The 19,971-nt window shown below is 34.1% G+C and overlaps 1 protein-coding gene across 2 annotated transcripts in view; it reads left to right on the top strand.

The window, feature by feature from the left end:
* The window catches only part of LOC141813386 (uncharacterized), a 53,537-nt gene that overhangs the window by 19,125 nt on the left and 14,441 nt on the right, over positions 1–19,971 (top strand). For both annotated transcript variants that reach the window (XM_074701346.1, XM_074701347.1), the window contains exons 4-6: positions 17,834–17,904; positions 19,259–19,348; positions 19,420–19,613. In XM_074701346.1, the coding sequence (XP_074557447.1) occupies positions 17,834–17,904; positions 19,259–19,348; positions 19,420–19,581 (323 nt within the window). In that variant the 3' untranslated portion in view covers positions 19,582–19,613. The remainder of the gene's footprint in view (positions 1–17,833; positions 17,905–19,258; positions 19,349–19,419; positions 19,614–19,971) is intronic.

Here is a 19,971-nt window from a genome sequence, read left to right as displayed (position 1 = left end):
CTTGTTATATATCTTTATTACTTTCTTAGTAGTTTTGCTTGATTAAGTGAAGAAATCTTCGGAATATATATTTTTAAATTGATATCATCTAGTGGAGTTCGGTACAAGACTAATCCATATTGACTTGGTATGAGTTATGCCTTGCGCCCAATGTGTTTAGGTTACATTACTAGGAAGCTGTTTGGTAATAGACTTATCATGTCTATAATTTTACTTATCAAGAGGTCAATCCTTGCTTGCAAAACTAGAGGCCAAGGAAAATGAGGATTAAGTGCAAATTGCTAAGTGGGTAAATAGGAAAGATATGCCTTTATTCTTAATCTTGATTAGGAGTTTGAGATTATAGATGTTACCATTCTTAACTTTATATCATTTGATATGACCGTTCATTATACTTATTTATCAATATATTCATTTATTACCACAAGTCATTATATTCAATTTCTATAATCTTTTTTCATAAATGAATCTGATTTAAATGCTACTTTTAATTGTCACTAACAAATCCACCAAAAAGTGAATTAATGGAGTTAGGTTCTCAAAGAATAAAAGATGTGATATGGCATATGAGCTAAAGTCCTCATAGTATATAACAATTTAGTGCCTCCAAGTGGGCGACATCTTGTAACTACGTTTTTGGGTGAGCGGTTAGGTATTTGTAAACAGTTAAACTTACTCGTTTTGCTCTATATTATTTGTTTTCCCCATTTATAATAATTGATATTTCACTTTTAAGTCTTTAAAATTATTTTCTCTTGGGTTTATATCTTTTATCAGTTAGTTTAAGGGACTAAACTAAACAAAAAAGATCAGTATATTAGGCAGATAGTCTCTAGATTAATTTCTATAGGTCTCTAGATTAATTTCTATAAGTCACTACTATGAAAGGGAAAGTAGTAGTAAGATATGTATTAACCAAGGAGTAATTTGATCTTTATCTTTTGAAAATAACCTCTCCATATATAAATCCCCATAAGATCACCCATGTGTATATAACATGAAAAGAATATATTTATTTACCTCTAATGGTTTAATTTTTTCAAAATTTATTTTGCTAATTTAATGCTGTTTTAATACCCTTTTCAAAATAGTGATAGCAATATATATATATATATATATATATATATATATATATATATATATATATATATATATATATATATATATATATATATATATATATATATTTGTTTTTATCACATTCAATTCATGCACAAGAACATGTGTCTAAGAAAATATACACTAAGTAGAGATCCGAAACTCTACAAGGTTAGTGTGCTCCCTCTAAGTGTGTTTCTACAAAAATAAATATAGTTTAGTGGTCTCCCTCATCTAAATTTTATGTTTGATGTCTTCATCTAATCCTATTTGAGTTTCATATATGCTGATTACATTAATAATTTCTTTTTTTTACTATTAACTTCAGAGTTATATACTACTACTTTTCTTAACAACTATTTAGAACAAAACTTACTCTATCATAATTTAAAGCTTGAGTTCTATCATCTTTGTCTTCTCTTCTATCCATGTTACCTCTTGTTAATATAAAATATGAATTTTTTTCTAATCATTATATCAGCTATTTCCATTGCATTACTAGTGAGGGGTTTGACAATCTATATTCTAGACCAATCAATATTTCTATAATGTTTATTCTTATCCAATATAGGGTGCGAGAACTCTATTTAACACTATGTTTAGGTTTTTATGAAGATATAACGATCTTTGTATAAAAAAAGGCATCTTGGTGCACGAAGATCCCGCCGATGCGGGGTCCTGAGGAAGGGTCTATTGTATGCAGTCTTACCCTGCTTTGTAAGAGACTGTTTCCGAGACTCGAACTCGTGACCTCTAGGTCACACGGTAACAACTTTACCATTGCGCAAGGCTCCCCTCCATAGCGATCCTTGCATATTTAACTTAAAGTACTCTTGCATTACATATTACACAAATTTAGCATATGATTATTGTTAAGACGATTACAATTGTCTGTTAACTTTGACTTTGAAACTCCTATTGGTTTTTTAGTCATGTCCATGCCTAGCTGCAAGTCCACACGCGTCCTAGAGTAATGACACTCCTCACAACCTTATTTGCCAAAAGATCTTCTCTTGTATTTACCTTTTTGATTACCCAAGACTCTTTACATTTGTCAAATGTTTGAGATCGTGTTGATCCATTTAACTTTCCTACTAGATGTCCGGTTGGTCAATTCATTTGAATTTCCCGTGTTTAGTGTTCGACCCACCAGAGCTTTTAGTGCTTGGTGTTTGGTTCTCCTGATCCATTAAGACTTCTCTTGCTTAGTATTCAATCTTTCTGATCCACCAAGATTTCTCTTATTAAGTTCCCTGCGCCTACACACTTGACATAGACACACCAGTTAATACATACGATGCCTAACTTTAAACTCTTTTCACATTAAAATATAAGTTTGATCATCTAATACTGCCTGCACTAATAATTTCTTACTTTTTTGAAATTTGATAATGTGGTTTAAATATAGAGAAATAAATAATAATTCAGGATAACAAATATGATTTTAGTTATCTTTCTTTATGAAAATTCTCCTTTCAAAAATATCTTCTCTTCATTTATACTTAAAAGTATTGTCTTGTATTTTCTATCATATTCTCGCTCCCTTTTATATTTAAAAATATTATCTAACTTTCAACTTCATCTCCCCCTTTGACAAACATTAAAACAGCGGCAAAATAAAATCACCGATCGAAGAGAATAAATCTCAAATACTTCTTTTAGATAAAACAAAATTTTACTTAGTAAAAGAATGTCCAAAAATTTTAAGTCATTTGCAAACTAATGTTTGAAGATTTTTAAAGCCATTTTGAAAATATTCAAAAGTGATTTTGAAACTAGTTTTTGAAAAATTTCAAAGTATTTTGAAACAAATTTTTAAAAAATTTTAAAGTAATTTTGAAATTGATTTTCCAAATCAATCTTTGAAGATTTTTCAAAGTAAAATTTTCTAAAATTTTCAAAAGTAATTAGAAATCATTTTTATGAAAAAATTTAAATGCAATTTGAAATAAGTTTTTGTAAAAATTTACAAAATAATTTTCAAACAATGTTTTGAAAATTTTTTAAAGGTGATTTGGAAAATATTTTGCAAATCAATTTTGTAAGGAATTTTGCCAAATCAATTTTGAGAACATTTTTTCAAAGAATTTTGAAAACATTTCAAACAAATCTTTTAAATCAATTTTGATAACATTTTCAAAGGCATTTAAAAAATCTATTTCAAAGCATTGTCAAAGATTTTCAAAGTATTTTGCAAATCAAGTTCAAAAATATTTACAAACAATATTGAAAACATGTTTCAAAATGTTATGTAAGGAAATTTTAAAAGCACTTTTCGAAACATTTTGCAATGTATTAAAAAAGATTTTCCAAAAGTATTTTAAAAAGGTTTTTCAACATAATAAAGTATTTAAAAAGATTTTTCTAAATAAGGTTTTAAAGTATTTTAAAAAGATTTTGCAAAATAATTTTTTAAAAAGATTTTGCAAAAGTTTTTTTGTTAAAAAGATTTTGCAAAAGAATTTTTTAAAGTATTTTAAAAGATTTTACAAAATAATTTTCTAAAGTATTATAAAAATATTTTGTAAAATAATTTTTCAAGCTCTCCCTTAAGGTTATTTTTAAAGGTTCCTCTTTTAATTGTATTTATAAGCTCTCATTTTTAAAAATATTTATAAGCTCCCCCTTATTACAAACTCTTGTTTTAAGAATTTCTACTTTTAAAGAGTATATTAACTTTTTTTTCCAAAACTTATTTAAGTGTTGAAAAATGATGCATAACCAGGAATAGCAATAAAATGAAGTATTTGAGAAAGCATTGTAATAAAGGAAGCATGATGATAAAGGCATAAAGAAGCATGATAATAAAAGCACAATCAAAAAGGTCTTAGGCAATTAAATGCAAAAATAGAGCAAACATAACTAAAACTGATCATAAAATTTTCCAACATCCATCAAGTCAAATTTTCCAAAATATAATCCATATATGAAACCAAATGATGATTTAATCAAATAAGGGAGGGGGATGCTAGCTTGGTCCATCTTTTGGTGTCGTGCCTATTTTTAGACTAGACAGGGCCTTTTTAAGTCTAAGTACATATTAAGGCATTCTAAAATTTTAAATCTGGAAGTTGTTCAACATAGACTCTTTTTATAAATCCATTTAAAAAAGTTGATTTGACGTTTATTTGGAATAATTTAAAGCTCTTGTGTGCCGCATATGCTAAAAGCATTTGGATTGACTCTACTCTAGCTATTGGTACATAAGTTTCATCATAATATAACCCTTCAACCTGATTAGTGACTTTATTTCTAACTACTTCACCCCTTTCATTTGTGCTAGTTCTTTTTGCAATATATTATAGTTAATAAAGCAAAAAAATCTTATAATCATATAGCACCATAAAATAATTACCTTACAATTGTTCTTTTTGAGTATTCATATTTTGAAACCTTTATACAATAACTTCGTTATCAACTGTTATGTTAATAAAGCCCAACCCTAATTCCTGAATCTGTCCCTAATCTTTTTTATACTATATTCCAATCAAGCACCAAATTCCTTAAACCATAAAGGATTGAACTGTCTAAATTTGCTTACTTAAATTTTTTTGGGGAATTCTTAGCATAAAGGTTGACATGGACCTTTCTACAAATGTGCCCTTCAAACTTGATCCCTAATGTAAAATAATTCCTTTTTGTAAATATGTCCTTCGTACAGAATATAAGACTATACATATACATTAATAATAAATTTGTTTGAAAAAAATGTCTAAACTTGTCCACGCAAGTAAAAACAAAACCAGTTTAAGGTTTCTAATTAGTAATTACTTTCAAATTGGTAAAAAAATAATAATATATAATTACTAAATCAAGTCATAATCTAATCCAAGATAGCAAATAAAAAAAATAAATAACTTCTAAGTTCTAAAACTAATGATCCAAAAATCCTAACGCCATGAATCGATGGCATATGAAATAAATCATCTTTTCATCCCAAATTTCATTCCTCAAGTAAGTTGTAACCAAAATTCTAAAGTGTTAGAATATTTAGGGATAAATATTCTGTTAGGGATAAATATTCTGTTTTTCTTTTGTATAGAATAATTCTCCTAGAATAGGTCCCTATATTCGTGTATAAATAGGGGCTTATCTCTTGTAATAAAGTAAGATTCCATATTATTTTACATGATATTAGAGCGAAGGTTGGCTTAGGTTTAGGTTTATCCGCCAAACCAAGCCACGATCCCCTTCCTTCTTTTTCTTTCTTTCTGTTCGCCGCCGCCATGCGCCTTCCTCGTGTGCATCTCTTCTCCTCTCTGTTCGTTGCTCGCGGCAATTGTGTTTTTCCTCTCCCAGCATTGCGGCGTCCTCCGTCTCCCAATCGCGCTTCTTCCTCTGCGTCGCTGCCTTCGATGTCTTCACCGCCTCCCGCGTGTCGATCTCCTCCGCCGCCTTCCTTATCACGCATTTTCCTCGTTGCGACGCAGCAATCGCAGCTGCTTCCTCATCGCGCGTCTTCCTCGACTCGACGAGCAGCATGCCTTCCTCGTCGCACGTTTTCCTTGTCGCGATGCAGCAATCGTAGCTGCTTCCTCGTCGCGCGTCTTCCTCGACGCGACGAGCAACACGCCTTCCTCGTCACTTGTTTTCCTCGTCGCGACGCATCAGTCGCAGCGGTTTCCTAGTCGCGCGTCTTCCTCGACGCGACGAGCAACACGCCTTCCTTGTCGCGCATTTTCCTCATCGTGAAGTAGCAATCGCAGAGGCTTCCTCATCGCGCGTCTTCCTCGACGCGACGAGCAGTATGCCTTCCTCGTCGCGCGTTTTCCTCGTCGCGACGTAGCAATCGCAGCGACTTCCTCGTCGCGCGTCTTCCTCGATGCGACGAGCAACACGTCTTCCTCGTCCTACCTCCCGCGTGCTTCTCTTCTCTGCTGCCCTCTTCCAGTAACGACAGCAAGCTAGCAAGTTCCAGCTCACCTTTTCTTCTCCTCTTCCCGTTCTTCCAGAAGTAGGCGGACATCAGGAGCACCTACCTTGTGTTTTTCCAACAACACAGCAGCAGCAACACCTTTCCGAAAGCAGGTACTGATGGAAAGAAGGTTGATCATGTCACCTCGTAAGGGTGACAAAGAACGCCCTTGGTGTGATTATTGCCACCGATTAGGACACACGATTGATAAATGTTGGAGCCTACATGGTCGACCTCCTCGTGCTGCACAGATCGTCCAAAGTTCTGTTGCTCCTTCAGCTTCCATGTAACAGTTGCTTTAAGAGCTAAAATTTGGAGAGGTTACACAAATGTTATTTATATGTGACAACCAAGCTACTATGCATATCACCTCGAATCTAATTTTTCATGAGAGGACAAAGCATTTTGAAGTCGATTGTCACTTTGTCAGAGAGAAAGTCATATCTGGTGAAATATCTACTAGCTTTATTAACTCACAGGATCAACTAGCAGATATATTCACCAAGTCATTGAGAGGTCCTCGAATTGACTACATATGTAACAAGCTGGATACATATGATTTATATTTTCCAGCTTGAGGGGGAGTGTTAGAATATTTAGGGATAAATATTCTGTTAGAGATAAATATTCTATTAAGGACAAATATTTTATTTTTCTTTTTTATAGAATAATTTTTCTAGAATAAGTCCCTATATTTGTGTATAAATGGGTTTATCTCTTGTAATAAAGTAAGATTCTATATTATTTTACATAAAACATTATATATTATTGGCTCAAAATCTAAATAACAACACTACCAAAAGAAGGAAAAAGAAAATTAACTTTAGTTCAAGGTTTTGGTTTGGCAGAGGAAGCCGCATTTTAATTTTTTTCTATGTCGACTGCCATTAACTCTCAACGATGATTTTGAATTAATAAAATTTTTTTTTTCTACTGCCCACCCTAGGTGCTTGCAATGCTATCACGCAGTCAGATCAAACAATGCTTTGTCTAAAAACTTTTAGAGATTAGTGCTATTTAGCATGAATTACAGTACGATAAACTAGTTTTTACTCCTGGACTTGAGTCTCCTATAATTTGTTCAAGTGGTTGATTATAGGTAACTCTTTGTGTCATAGTATTTTGTAGTTCACTTGAGCTTAAAGTTTGATTTTGTTATAGGTTCTTCTTGACTTATCAGTGGAGTTGGCCGATCTTCATTGAAGTTGTTTCTAGCTCTCCCTAAATTGTTGCTCTCTAAAGTTGTTTTTTCAAAATTGATGCCAATGTCTTGAGTTAATTGAGTTTTTCTTGGATTATTTTCATTAAAGATTACATTTGATGTTTCTTCTATTTTTTAGGTCCTTTTATTATATACGCTATAGCCTCTACTATTTGTTGAGTATCCTATAAATATTCTATCGTCGGCCTTGTTTGAGAATTTAACTAAATGGCCAACCCTAAGTATTTAAGATATAAATTTTACATCCAAAGACCTTAAAGTATTTAATTGAAGGAATTTTTTTATAATAGATTTCTTAAGGAGTTTTAAGTTGGTATTTATTTAAAAGTACTCTATTTTGTATCTAACAGGCAATGTTTATAACTTTAGCCCAAAAGTGGTTAGGTAAGTTGTATTCGTTTAGCATAGTTCCAACCGCTTCTTGGTTAAGAAAACTCATATTTGTATCCATTTTCTAAGTAGAATTTATTAAACCTATAGTTGTCAAATTCACCTTCACTTCTAATTCTTTTAATTTTAATATTCTTTTCATTTTCAATTAATTTAGAAAATTGGATTAACTTGTCTAATGTTACATCTTTGTGCTTTAAGAAATACACCCAAGTGTATCTAGAGTAATCATCCTCTATTATAAAACAAATGAAGTCGACTTGAGTTGGTTGGTTTGTGAGTTGATCTTGTTAATTTGTTTTATGACATGCATCATCAGTATTATCTTTAGGTTTGACTAGCCTAGGTAATCCCTTAACTAAATTTTTCTATCTATTTTCAAAATATATCATAAGTGAGTGTGGCCTAGTCTCCTGTGCTATAACTATGTTTTCTCTTGTTGTGTTAAAAGACACTTGAATGAGAAGGTGGTAAATTAATAGTGTAAATATTTTCCTTCCTAATTCTTACTAAGGTCAAATCATTTTATTTGGTTGATCTTACTAGACACTTAGTGGAGTGGAACTCCACTTTGTATCCACTAGCACACAATTGACTTATACTAAGTAAATTATATCTAAGATTTTTAACATACAAAACTTTCTTAATAATACAATTGCAATCTAACTCAATATTACCTGACCGAGCACTTGTAGCTTATTGTCATTTCCAAAGTGGACCATTCTTAACTTTTTGAGGTTGAGGTTGGTGAACTTTATTATATGTCTGGAGCACTCGTTATCCAACATTCATTTGTTTTGACTCTATTGTTCTTGCATTCAAATAATGAATTTGCTATTTTAGTACCCAATATGATTTGTGTCCAACCTTGTTAACTAAGCTAGACTTAGGAACCCAAGTGTTCTTACATCTAATATTATCATTTGTTTTTCTACTTAACAAACACATGTATGAACAATGTTTGACATTTTAGTTAAACCCAAGTCCAAATTTATTGGTCATGACCTGTTGAGACCCAAGTATTATGTTTAAATACTTGAAGTCTAATGTGAACCTTTCCAATGCTCACTTTAGTTCTATAACTTGAGCTTTCAATAAGGAATTCTCTTCCTCAGGTTGTGAAACATGAGTTGAAGTTCCCCCTTCAACTTGCTTAATTGATAAATTAAGGTTAGTTTCCCCCTTCTTAAGGAGTGATTTAACTCTAGATTTGGATTTAGCTAAAGTTTTAGTCAAATATGCTATAATAGAGTGAAATCGGTTAGTATTAGGGGTTACCTCATCGGATGACTCATTTGAGTTGCGAATCACATCTTGATCTTGATCTAATTTTGAGCTTGAACCTGAATCTGACTTAGTTTCTACTACTTGGTCTATTGCCTTGATCGCCATTTGCTTGGACGGTTTGTTTAGTTCTTCCTATAAATCTGAAGAAGATTTGCCCCTTGTTGCTTTTAATGCTTTTTCTTCTTTGATTTCTTGGGTTTTCCCTCCTTATCCTTATGTTGGGGGCATTCTGACTTGTAGTGCCCCTTTTTATTGCATTTAAACCATCTTTGGTTCCTTTAATTGATCGGTCCTTTTCTGTCTCCTTTTTGACTCCTTTTCTAGTGAGATTCATCGCTATTTGGTTTGGACTCACATTCAGACTCAATTTCAAGCTTGGATTTAGTCTTTGGCTTGGCTTTGGGCTTCATTACCTTACTTTTTTCTGCAACCAAAGCTATATCCTTCTCTCGCACATCAAGGTTAGTTGCTTATGTAATTTAAATTTACAAAATAATTTATCTAATTTAATGTAGACAAATCTTGAGATATTTTATACGCATCCACTATGGACTCCCATAAGTAGTTCGAGGAAATGCCTTTAATATGTTCACTATTTGAATCTGTTCCTCGATTACATGAAGTCTGTTTTGTATTTCCTTGAGCTGGCTTACTAATTCTCCATCTTTTATATGATAGTTTTGTATTTGACTAAATAGGAGATCTTGTTTTGTTGTTTAAGAGTTAACAGTTTCCTTATAGAATTTGATTAGTTTTTTCTACAGTTCGTTAGCACTTTTGAAAGGTCTTTCCTTGCCAAGTTGTTCTTGAGTTAACCCACATTGTAAGGTGGTTATGGCCTTAGCATTAGCTTGTGCTTTAATTTTTTGTGTCGCTAGTCCACATGTCAAAGCTTAGGAATTGATTGAGCTCATATCTTGTAAGCCCCTTTTTTACTATGATCCAATTTTCAATATTATTCATAAGATAGTATTCAGTTCTTTCCTTCCAATAGGCAAAGTTATTGCCAACAAAGTTAAAAATTTGTAGAAATATGAGATTTAGTTTCTATATTTAGAAAAGATTCAGATTTATTAATTACAATCAACTAATTGATTGTCTTCCTAATTTATAGGAAATTACAATCAACTAATTGATTGTCTACAATCAACTAATTGATTGTCTTCCTAATTTGTAGGAAATTACAATCAACTAATTGATTGTCTATCAAATAATTTATTGTCTTCCAAATTTGTAGATATTTGGTTTCCTAGTTTTAGTAGATGTACACTCTATATATTAGGATGTAAATTTTTCTGAAGAATAAGAAAAGTGATCATCAATTTCTTCATGGTATCAGAGCTATAGTTCATCGTTCATTTTCTGGGTGAACTTTTCCTTTCGTTCCTTTTCTGTTTTTCTAGCAGCATGACGTCTTCCTCGACTTTCTCGGAAGTGACTTCTAAATTAGAGTCTCCTCTTGCGGTTTCATCCATTCCAGATTTCTCTCCACACCTTGTTACCAATCACAAACTGAATGGCCAAAACTTTCTGCAATGGTCTCAGTCTGTGTTCATGTTCGTATGTGGCAGAGGCAAGGATGGACATCTTTCTGGTGAAACCATTGCTCCAGAGGCCACAGATCCAAAATTTCGCTCATGGAAGACTGATGATCATCTAGTTATGTCGTGGTTAATAAACTCTATGACCACTGAAGTTGGAGAGAATTTTCTGCTTCATAAAACAGCCAAGGAGATATGGGATGCTGCTCGTGAAACTTATTCCAGCACAGAGAATACCTCAGAATTATTTGAGGTTGAGACACGACTATACAATCTAAAACAGGGAGACCTGAATGTGACGCAGTATTTTAATATGCTTACTCGCTGCTGGTTGCAATTGGATTTGTATGAGACACATCCGTGGAAGTGTACTAATGATTCATCTATCTATCGGCAAATTGTTGAAAAAAAACGGACTATAAGGTTTCTTCTTGGCCTGAATAGAGACTTAGATGAAGTCAGGGGGAGAGTTATGGGGATGAAACCCTTTCCCACCATTCGGGAAGTTTTTGCAGAGGTCCGAAGGGAGGAAAGCAGGAAGAAATTAATGTTGCCCGAAGCCACAATCACCTCTGCAGTTGAAGGTTCAGCCCTATTTACTCATAGCCATTCACAGAACAATAGGCCTGGAAAAGGTCGTCCATGGTGTGATTATTGCAAAAAACCTGGACACGTGAAGGTAACTTGTTGGAAATTGCATGGAAGACCTACTGATTGGAAGCCCTCCAATCGGCAGGACAAAGATTCTCGTGCCAATGTTGCTGCATCAACAGAAAAGAGTGCAGAAAACATTCCATTTACAAGGGAGCAAATTGAAGCACTACAAAAGATGTTTAGTCAGACTCCTGGGTCCAACCAAAAATCTGCTTCTCCGATTGAGCAACATACTAGCCTTTTTGCACATCAAGGTACTCTGTCTTCTGCTTTGTGCGTTAAAACTGATCAGCCAAGGATGTGGATTGTTGATTCAGGAGCCTCAAACCATATGACGGGAGATTCCAGCATTCTTACAAACTTTCAGCCTTGTTCTAGTCACTCAGGAGTAAAAATTGCAGATGGCACAATTTCTGCAGTAGCAGGAACAGGATCTATACATATTACAGAAGACTTACATCTTTCATCTGTTCTTTTTGTTCCAAAGTTAAATTGCAATCTACTTTCTATCAGTCAGATCACTCGGGATCTCAACTGTTTTACTAAGTTTCATTCCAATTCTTGTGTTTTTCAGGCAGTGGATTCGGGGAAGGTGATTGGCAGTGCTGATATGCATGGAGGACTTTATTTACTCAACCAAAAGAATCTCCCAGGTAGACAAGTTTATCAATCAAGTTGTGATTCTGAGTCAAATCCAAAGTCTGTCAAGTTTGCTTCTAATTCCGTATCTGTTCTCAATTCTAAGTCTGTCCTAGTAGAGAGTCAAGTCATGTTGTGGCACTATCGCCTTGGTCATCCAAACTTTGCTTATATTAAAAAATTGTTCCCTCATTTGTTCATCAATAAAGATTTCAATTATTATCAGTGTGATATTTGTCAACTAGCAAAGCATACACGACATGTATACTCAAGTTTATCATACAAACCGTCACATCCATTTTCAGTCATTCATAGTGATATTTGGGGGCCATCACGTGTGAAAAACATCAATGAGGCTCGGTGGTTTGTAACGTTTATCGATGATCATACAAGAACCACATGGACATTTCTCATGAAAGAAAAATCTGAAACAGCCACAATTTTTCAATCCTTTCATACCATGATTTCAACCCAGTTTAGATGTCAAATCCAAGTTCTCAAAACTGATAATGCAAAGGACTATTTCAACTCCATTCTCGGTCCTTACTTGTCAAAACATGGAATTGTTCATATAAGTTCTTGTGTAGACACTCCACAACAAAATGGAGTGGCTGAACGGAAAAATAGACACTTGCTTGAAGTCGCTCGTGCCAATATGTTCACTAACAATGTTCCTAAACAGTTTTGGGGGGAGGCTGTACTTACTGCCACATATCTCATCAACCGGATGCCAAGTCGTGTTTTAAAATTCCAAACACCTCGTCATGTTCTCACCACAACACATCCTCAAATTCTTGCTTTTACCTCTGATCTTCCTCTTCGGATCTTTGGGTGCACCGCCTTCGTCCATATTCATCATAGTCATCGTACCAAACTCGATCCAAAATCACTCAAGTGTATTTTTTTAGGGTACTCTTCTCATCAAAAAGGTTATAAATGTTATTCTCCTATTACTAGGAAAGTCTACAATTCCATGGATGTTACCTTCTTCGAGAGTCAATCATACTTTCCCAAATTTGACATTCAGGGGGAGAACAGTTCCAAAGAATATCAGATTTGGGATCTACTTCAGGATACTCAATCGGTTTTTGTTCCATTCGATCAGCCTTTAAATTCCAGTATTACTCCTGATTCTAGTGTTACTCCTTTAGAGTCTAGTACTACTCCTGTCCTTGCACCTTTTCAAAACCCAGTCACTATAGAAACCCAAAATCCATTGCAACTTGATACCAATAACACTGAGCTTCGTGTCTACAAAAGGAGAACAACCCAGCAAACCGGAGAATTTTTGCAAACTCAGCACTCTCAAACACAAGAACCAAACTCCACTGCATCTGACACTCACGATGGTATGGATTCCTCTCCTAATTATACTCCTGCTTCTATAATTGATGATTCAGATTTGCCCATTGCTCATAGAAAAGGGATCCGTAGATGCACTGAACATCCAATTCAAAGATATGTTGCATATGGAAAGTTGTCTCCATCTTACAAGGCATTTGTCACAAATCTGGACAGTGTCAAAGTGCCCCTATCTATTCAGGAGGCTCTCATAAGACCAGAATGGAAGAAAGCTGTAGAAGAAGAGGTTCGGGCCTTAGAAAACAACAACACCTGGGTCTTGACAACACTACCACCTGGAAAAAATCCGGTTGGGTGTAAATGGATTTTTACTGTCAAGTACAAAGCTGATGGGAGTATAGACAGGTTCAAGGCAAGACTTGTGGCTAAGGGGTTCACTCAATCCTATGGAATTGACTATCAAGAGACCTTCGCACCAGTGGCCAAACTAAACACAGTTCGAGTGTTACTGTCCTTAGCAGTAAATCAAGATTGGTCATTATATCAACTTGATGTCAAGAACGCATTCTTGAATGGAGATCTCAAAGAGGAAGTCTACATGATCATACCTCCTGGACTAGAAAATAAGTCAAACCGAAACTTGGTGTGCAAATTAAAGAAGTCATTGTACGGCTTAAAGCAGTCTCCTCGCGCATGGTTTGAGAGATTTGCTAAGACTTTGACAGCTAATGGGTATTCACAATGTCAGGCAGATCACACATTGTTTGTTAAAGGTGGATCAGGAGGAAAAATGGCAATTCTTATAGTCTATGTGGATGATATCATCCTTACTGGAGATGATTCAGAAGAAATTCTTAGGCTGAAAAAACTGTTGGCAACTGAATTCGAAATCAAAGACCTCGGGATACTGAGATATTTTCTCGGAATGGAGGTGGCTCGATCAAAGGAGGGTATTGTTATATCACAAAGGAAGTATATACTGGACTTGTTGAATGAAACTGGTTTTCTTGGCTGCAAACCTGCTGATACACCTATGGATTCTACAAAGAAATTGAATCGAAGTGAAGAAGGCACACCAGTTGACAAGGGTAGGTATCAAAGGCTGGTTGGAAAACTCATTTACCTATCACACACTCGGCCCGACATTGCTTATTCGGTGAGTGTAGTCAGCCAACATATGAATAATCCAACTAAGGATCATTTAGATGCAGTAATTAGAATTTTGAGATACTTGAAGATGACTCCTGGTCATGGGTTACTGTTTAAAAAGAGTGAAAGTCGTGTAGTTGAGATTTACACAGATGCAAGCTGGGCAGGAGAACAGACTGATAGAAGGTCAACTACTGGTTACTGCTCCTATGTTTGGGGGAATCTTGTCACTTGGAGAAGCAAGAAACAGGCTGTGGTTTCTCGCAGCAGTGCAGAATCGGAATATCGAGCTCTTGCTCTTGGTATATGCGAAGGAATGTGGTTACAAAGATTGCTAAGGGAACTCAATATTGAAGATCAAGCCCTGGTGAAGATGTTTACTGACAGTCAGGCAGCCATCAGTATAGCTAAAAATCCAGTGCATCATGATAGGACGAAACATATTGAGATTGATCGTCATTTTATCTCTGAAAAGGTCAACACAGGAATCATTCAGCTTAGCTACATTCCTACAAGACAGCAGATTGCTGATGTCCTCACCAAGGCACTTCCAAGAGTCAGCTTCAATGATTTGAATTCCAAGCTTGGTTTGTATAACATATACAACCCAGCTTGAGGGGGAGTGTAGAAATATGAGATTTAGTTTCTATATTTAGAAAAGATTCAGATTTATTAATTACAATCAACTAATTGATTGTCTTCCTAATTTATAGGAAATTACAATCAACTAATTGATTGTCTACAATCAACTAATTGATTGTCTTCCTAATTTGTAGGAAATTACAATCAACTAATTGATTGTCTATCAAATAATTTATTGTCTTCCAAATTTGTAGATATTTGGTTTCCTAGTTTTAGTAGATGTACACTCTATATATTAGGATGTAAATTTTTCTGAAGAATAAGAAAAGTGATCATCAATTTCTTCAGGGTGGGGAAAAGTGGAAAATGCATAGGAGAAGGAGAAATAGGATTTAGTTATTAATTTTGCATTTTTGCAAAAAAAAAACAATGAAATTACAACTATGTCTTTAAAATTTAAAAATATAATATATTCATTCTAGTCAGCACTCTAACTCATCTATAATTCATTCCCCATCACTTAATGTTATGAGCATTGTTTTGCAAGGTAAGCTGCCTAGGAGGTCCCCTAGGCACTTTTTGCTGATGATCACTTTGCTAAGTTGCTAGGTTACTCTTATTTGGCGGTCCTATTAAAAAACAGCCTAGGTTGTCCACTTAGGTGGTTCAATAGGGTCTAAGCAAAAAATCAGATATTTTTTTTCTATAAGGTGATATATTAAAAAATAATATTAATAATATCAATTCTTTACATTACCCTACCCAACAACCCACTTGAGCATAGATATACTTTACCACTCTAATTGTGATAATATATTACTAACGGTTGACTTGAGCATATATATACTTTACCACTCTAATTGTGATAATATATTACTAACGGTTGAATTGATTTTTGTATTTGCAAGAAAAAAATACATCATTGTTTAGTCACCGTTTTATTTGGTGTCATTTGGTCTTGTAATGTTCCTTATGTGCAATAGACAAGAACAAGCAAGGAGTGGCAACTCTGTAGTCTTGATTCTATTATGTGGTGAAATTACTGCCTGTGTGTTAATTACTACAGCTTTACAAATACATTCTTATATATTTATAATATGTTATATAGTTGGTCCTCAATAGATATAGGCCCATGGCAATACTTTTGTTGGCTTCATCATCATATGCACTAGATTACTTCTTAATAACAAACAAAGCTTATCAGCAAAGGCCATAACTCAAGAGAGCCAACTAGTTTTTATTTAGACTCCATAAAAACACTTATCAACTTTCATACAGCAATCTATCATCAAATATAGCTGTCACCTCTATTATGAAACATTAAAGACATTCCATTGTGTTAGAGGCCTCTAGGTAACTGACAAACAGAATAATTGGCTCAAGTCCATCTACACTAAGCAGTTTTCTATTTACACTTCCAACAAAGACAAAATCAATTTTCTTGCACCCATCTTTCACATACTAGAAGGAATGGTGTATCTTCTATTTTGAAAAGTTGAAAACACGCCATTGTTGTCAGGGATCCCTAGGTAGCGACCTTAAAAGAATAATTGGCTCGTGTCCATTCTCAAGAAGTATGACATTTACTAAAGGCCACACCCACACCTATTTCTCTAAATACTCCACCCAATCGGTTTTGGCCGACCTATTTTTGCCCAACCAACAATCAATTAGCAGTTTTGACTTTTGATTATTAAACACCTTTGACCAATAAGTGTTTGACGGCTAGTAGTCAACTAGAAGCACTTTTGCTCAAAAATACTTGACAGTCCCAGAGGGCTCAAATTATGAAAAAAAGCATATATAGAGGGAACCATCAGAGATGCAATGATGCCTATTTAACAGGAATCTAAGATTTCGAGGGTCGTCAAACACTTTTGATCACAAGTGTTAGATGACGGTATAGGCCTATAAATCAAGAATAGAGAGTAGTTTAGATAGACTCATTGAACCACTAGGAGTGCTATGGTGCCCATCTGACATAAATTTGTAGCTTTCAGAGTTGGGTTGTTAAGAATTTTTAGCCAAAAGTATTTTATGATCCTTATAGGCCTCAAGATCAAGAAAAGGAGTATAGGCCAATTTGATGCCCATTTGACCCAAATTTAGTCTCTTAGATCACCAAATACTTTTTGCCAAAAGTACTTGATGGGTCCTCAAATTCAAGAGAAAAGGCCTTCAACACATATAAGATACAATGATGATTATTTGACATAGATCTGAGGTCTCTAAGATTGTCACCCTTTTTGTCAAAATCCTATAGATCTCAAAATTTTTTTAAAAAAAAGATATATACAAAACAAAATAATCATTAGTGCAATGATATCTAGTTGGTATGAATTTGAGGCCTCTATGGGCGTCTAACACTTTTGGCCAAAAGTTCTTGATGATGTTCTATTCCTCAAAGTCAGGATAAAAGAGCATAGATGGACAAAAATAATTAGGACTGTAATGGTCTTCATTCAACACAAATTCGAGCTCTCTGGGCCATCCAACATTTCAAACCCCAAAGAATTGGATGGCTAATAGCTTACGAATCACATCCAATTGACTAATGGTTAAGTTAAAATGGGTTGGGCGAAGTGGGTTGGGTGGGGTATTTTGGCAAACCAATGCACATTTTGAAAGTGAGTGCACTCTTTGGTAAAATGCCATAAGAATTTTGTTTGGTTGACACATTGCCATCTTGGATTTATTTATTTTTAGCTTTCTTCCAATTTCAGGTTGTATTGAACCCATTTCTCAATTTAATGACTTTGGTTGCAAGGTTGGTGTATGTTTTAGTATGAAGTGTACATTATGTTCTGCGTCTTTAGTTAATCAGATTTGAATTACAGCAATAACTATTTGCAGATTAGTTTATGTTTTAAATTCATATGACAATTTTTACAATGAAACATGAATATTCAATCTCAGTCTACCATTTGTTGAATTTTTAAGCAGAAGTTTTTTATTTTTATTTTGTACTGAGTTAATCTATATTTTTTGCATGGAGTATTTCCTAACTTATAGTCTCGGGAACCATAAATTTTCTTATCTATTTACTAACTGCAGTGGGATTCTTTGCGGATGTTGGAGGCCTTTATATTTTTAGTCTCATAGTTTTCCTTTGTTTGCTAATACAGGTATTTTTATTTTATGCATCATTTACGGTGGTTCTTTCGTTTTGGTTGCAAATATTTGCCTTGTATTTTATTTTTCCTCAAACTAAATGTTTTTTTATTTAATTCTTCTTATTATTAGAATGCTTATTTTGAGATCATAAACAATGTAGAACCTTGAAGACATTTGAGTATTCCGATTTTATGTACACTGAAATTTGTCATGTTAAGAATAATATAGTTTAATTTGAAATCTTATGCTAAGTGAAATAATCAAAATGTATCATTCCAATAAATACTGAAATTCGGAATCACTCAACACATATAATGTCTCATTCTTTTTCATCTCATTTCTTTAACCTCTAATCCGTCACTAATATGCATTGGAACGTCAGCATAATACCAAAATGGCATCGTTTCAATCCAAGATTGAAAATCTGTCACGACACAACTTGAGATTTTGAACCTTATTATCATGTCCCACTATAGGATTGCAACATCTACGATCCAAGTGTTGCTTTCCCATGCACTAGGTAACTTGAACCAAGTAACGAATTTATACACCCCTTCTACAATGTGCAACCACGAATTTTGTTAATCTTACCCTCATAGTTAGTGGCCACCGAAGTGACCTTATATACCTTCCATTCCAAACAATTTTATTGGCCGACTACAGTAAAGACCTCATTTTCTTGTGTAGAACAACTACAATTTGCCCATTAATCCCCTTAATCTTGTTGGATTGTGAGCCCTTGACCCTCGTGTCGTTGATTCTATCTATAACAATGGCACTCCTTGTGAATAGGACAAGATCAAAAGAGTCCGAGTCATAAACTTAGAAAGAGTTACTTGAAAAGGCAAATAAAAAATGGAAAAAGTAAAAGAAATGGATACCACACCTTTCTCATACCCACACCTTTCAAAAAATGGATACCACACCTTTCTCATACCCACACCTTTCTCATACCCTTATTTTGGATATTTATATTCAATGTGAACATAATCGATACGACACCATTGTGAATGCAAAGGGCAAAATAGATGCTAAGTGTGTAAATCAACTTTCTACTTGCAAAAAGTATTCTGTTCTCCCAGTTAAACAAGAGGCACAATCTTGATCTTTATGATATATATGTTAACTGAATGAGGGATTGCATTAATCATGATTAGTTATTTAGCATTTGTCATCAGCAGTGATATTGTTATAATTTTGCATAAATCTTTTAAATTGCAAAGTTTATTGCACTATTGAATGCATCAAAACTTGTAGGGCAATTTATTCTAAGACTTCTTGGTTAGTTTGAATTCCTTTACATAAATTTCTGACCTGTTTGCTGTACTATCTGATAACATATGAATTAATCATTCTGTATCACAGTGTGAGGCTCGAATAAAAAAAGTTCGCTATGAGGATGTTGCCATGAGAGATATTCTTAGACGAAGACGTGCACAAAAGAACTGGGACAAGGTATCTGCATGTGTTTAAGTTGCAGGTTTTAGTTCTTATGCATACTTAACATTTGTTTTATCTGTAATCAGCTGAGGAAGTTTGTTATGTACACATGGGGTTCTAACAACTTTGTGATGGATAGCAACAAGTCTGAGAGGCATGGCAGTTTGATGTCTAATTCTTCCCGTGGGATACAAACATTACACATGAAAAAGCAACCAAGTAGAAATTTCACATGCTCTGAGACGTAATCAACACTGTTCCCCCTTGAGAACATAAACATGTAAGTGTATTTTCATGATTCTTCAACAAAGTTTCAAAAAGTTTATGCAGATAATATACAATTAGCCCATTGCATTGTGTGATGTATGGTAGATAGGGGTCTATGCAAAAGTATTCATTTTTTAAAAAATATTTATATAAATGTGATTAGTATAGTGTACAATAAAACATCCAATTCATGCTTCCATATAAAGAATCGTATATGTCATTTACACAATGAAAAGTATGATAAAAAAAAAGTATGATAATGAATATTAATCAACAATGTAACGTAGATCATGTATTTATAAGTAGTTAAATCTAGGATGTTTATCACTTGATAAACAAGTGTTTCCATGAAGGGAGCATAGGTTTCCATA

This window comes from Curcuma longa, chromosome 20 (assembly GCF_044706935.1).
Source record: "Curcuma longa cultivar G26 ecotype Majalengka, Jawa Barat chromosome 20, ITB_CL_G26_1.1, whole genome shotgun sequence".
In the NCBI taxonomy this organism is placed as follows: domain Eukaryota; kingdom Viridiplantae; phylum Streptophyta; class Magnoliopsida; order Zingiberales; family Zingiberaceae; genus Curcuma; species Curcuma longa.
Note: the sequence above shows the minus strand (reverse complement) of the source record. Positions and strands in the feature narration are given on the sequence as shown.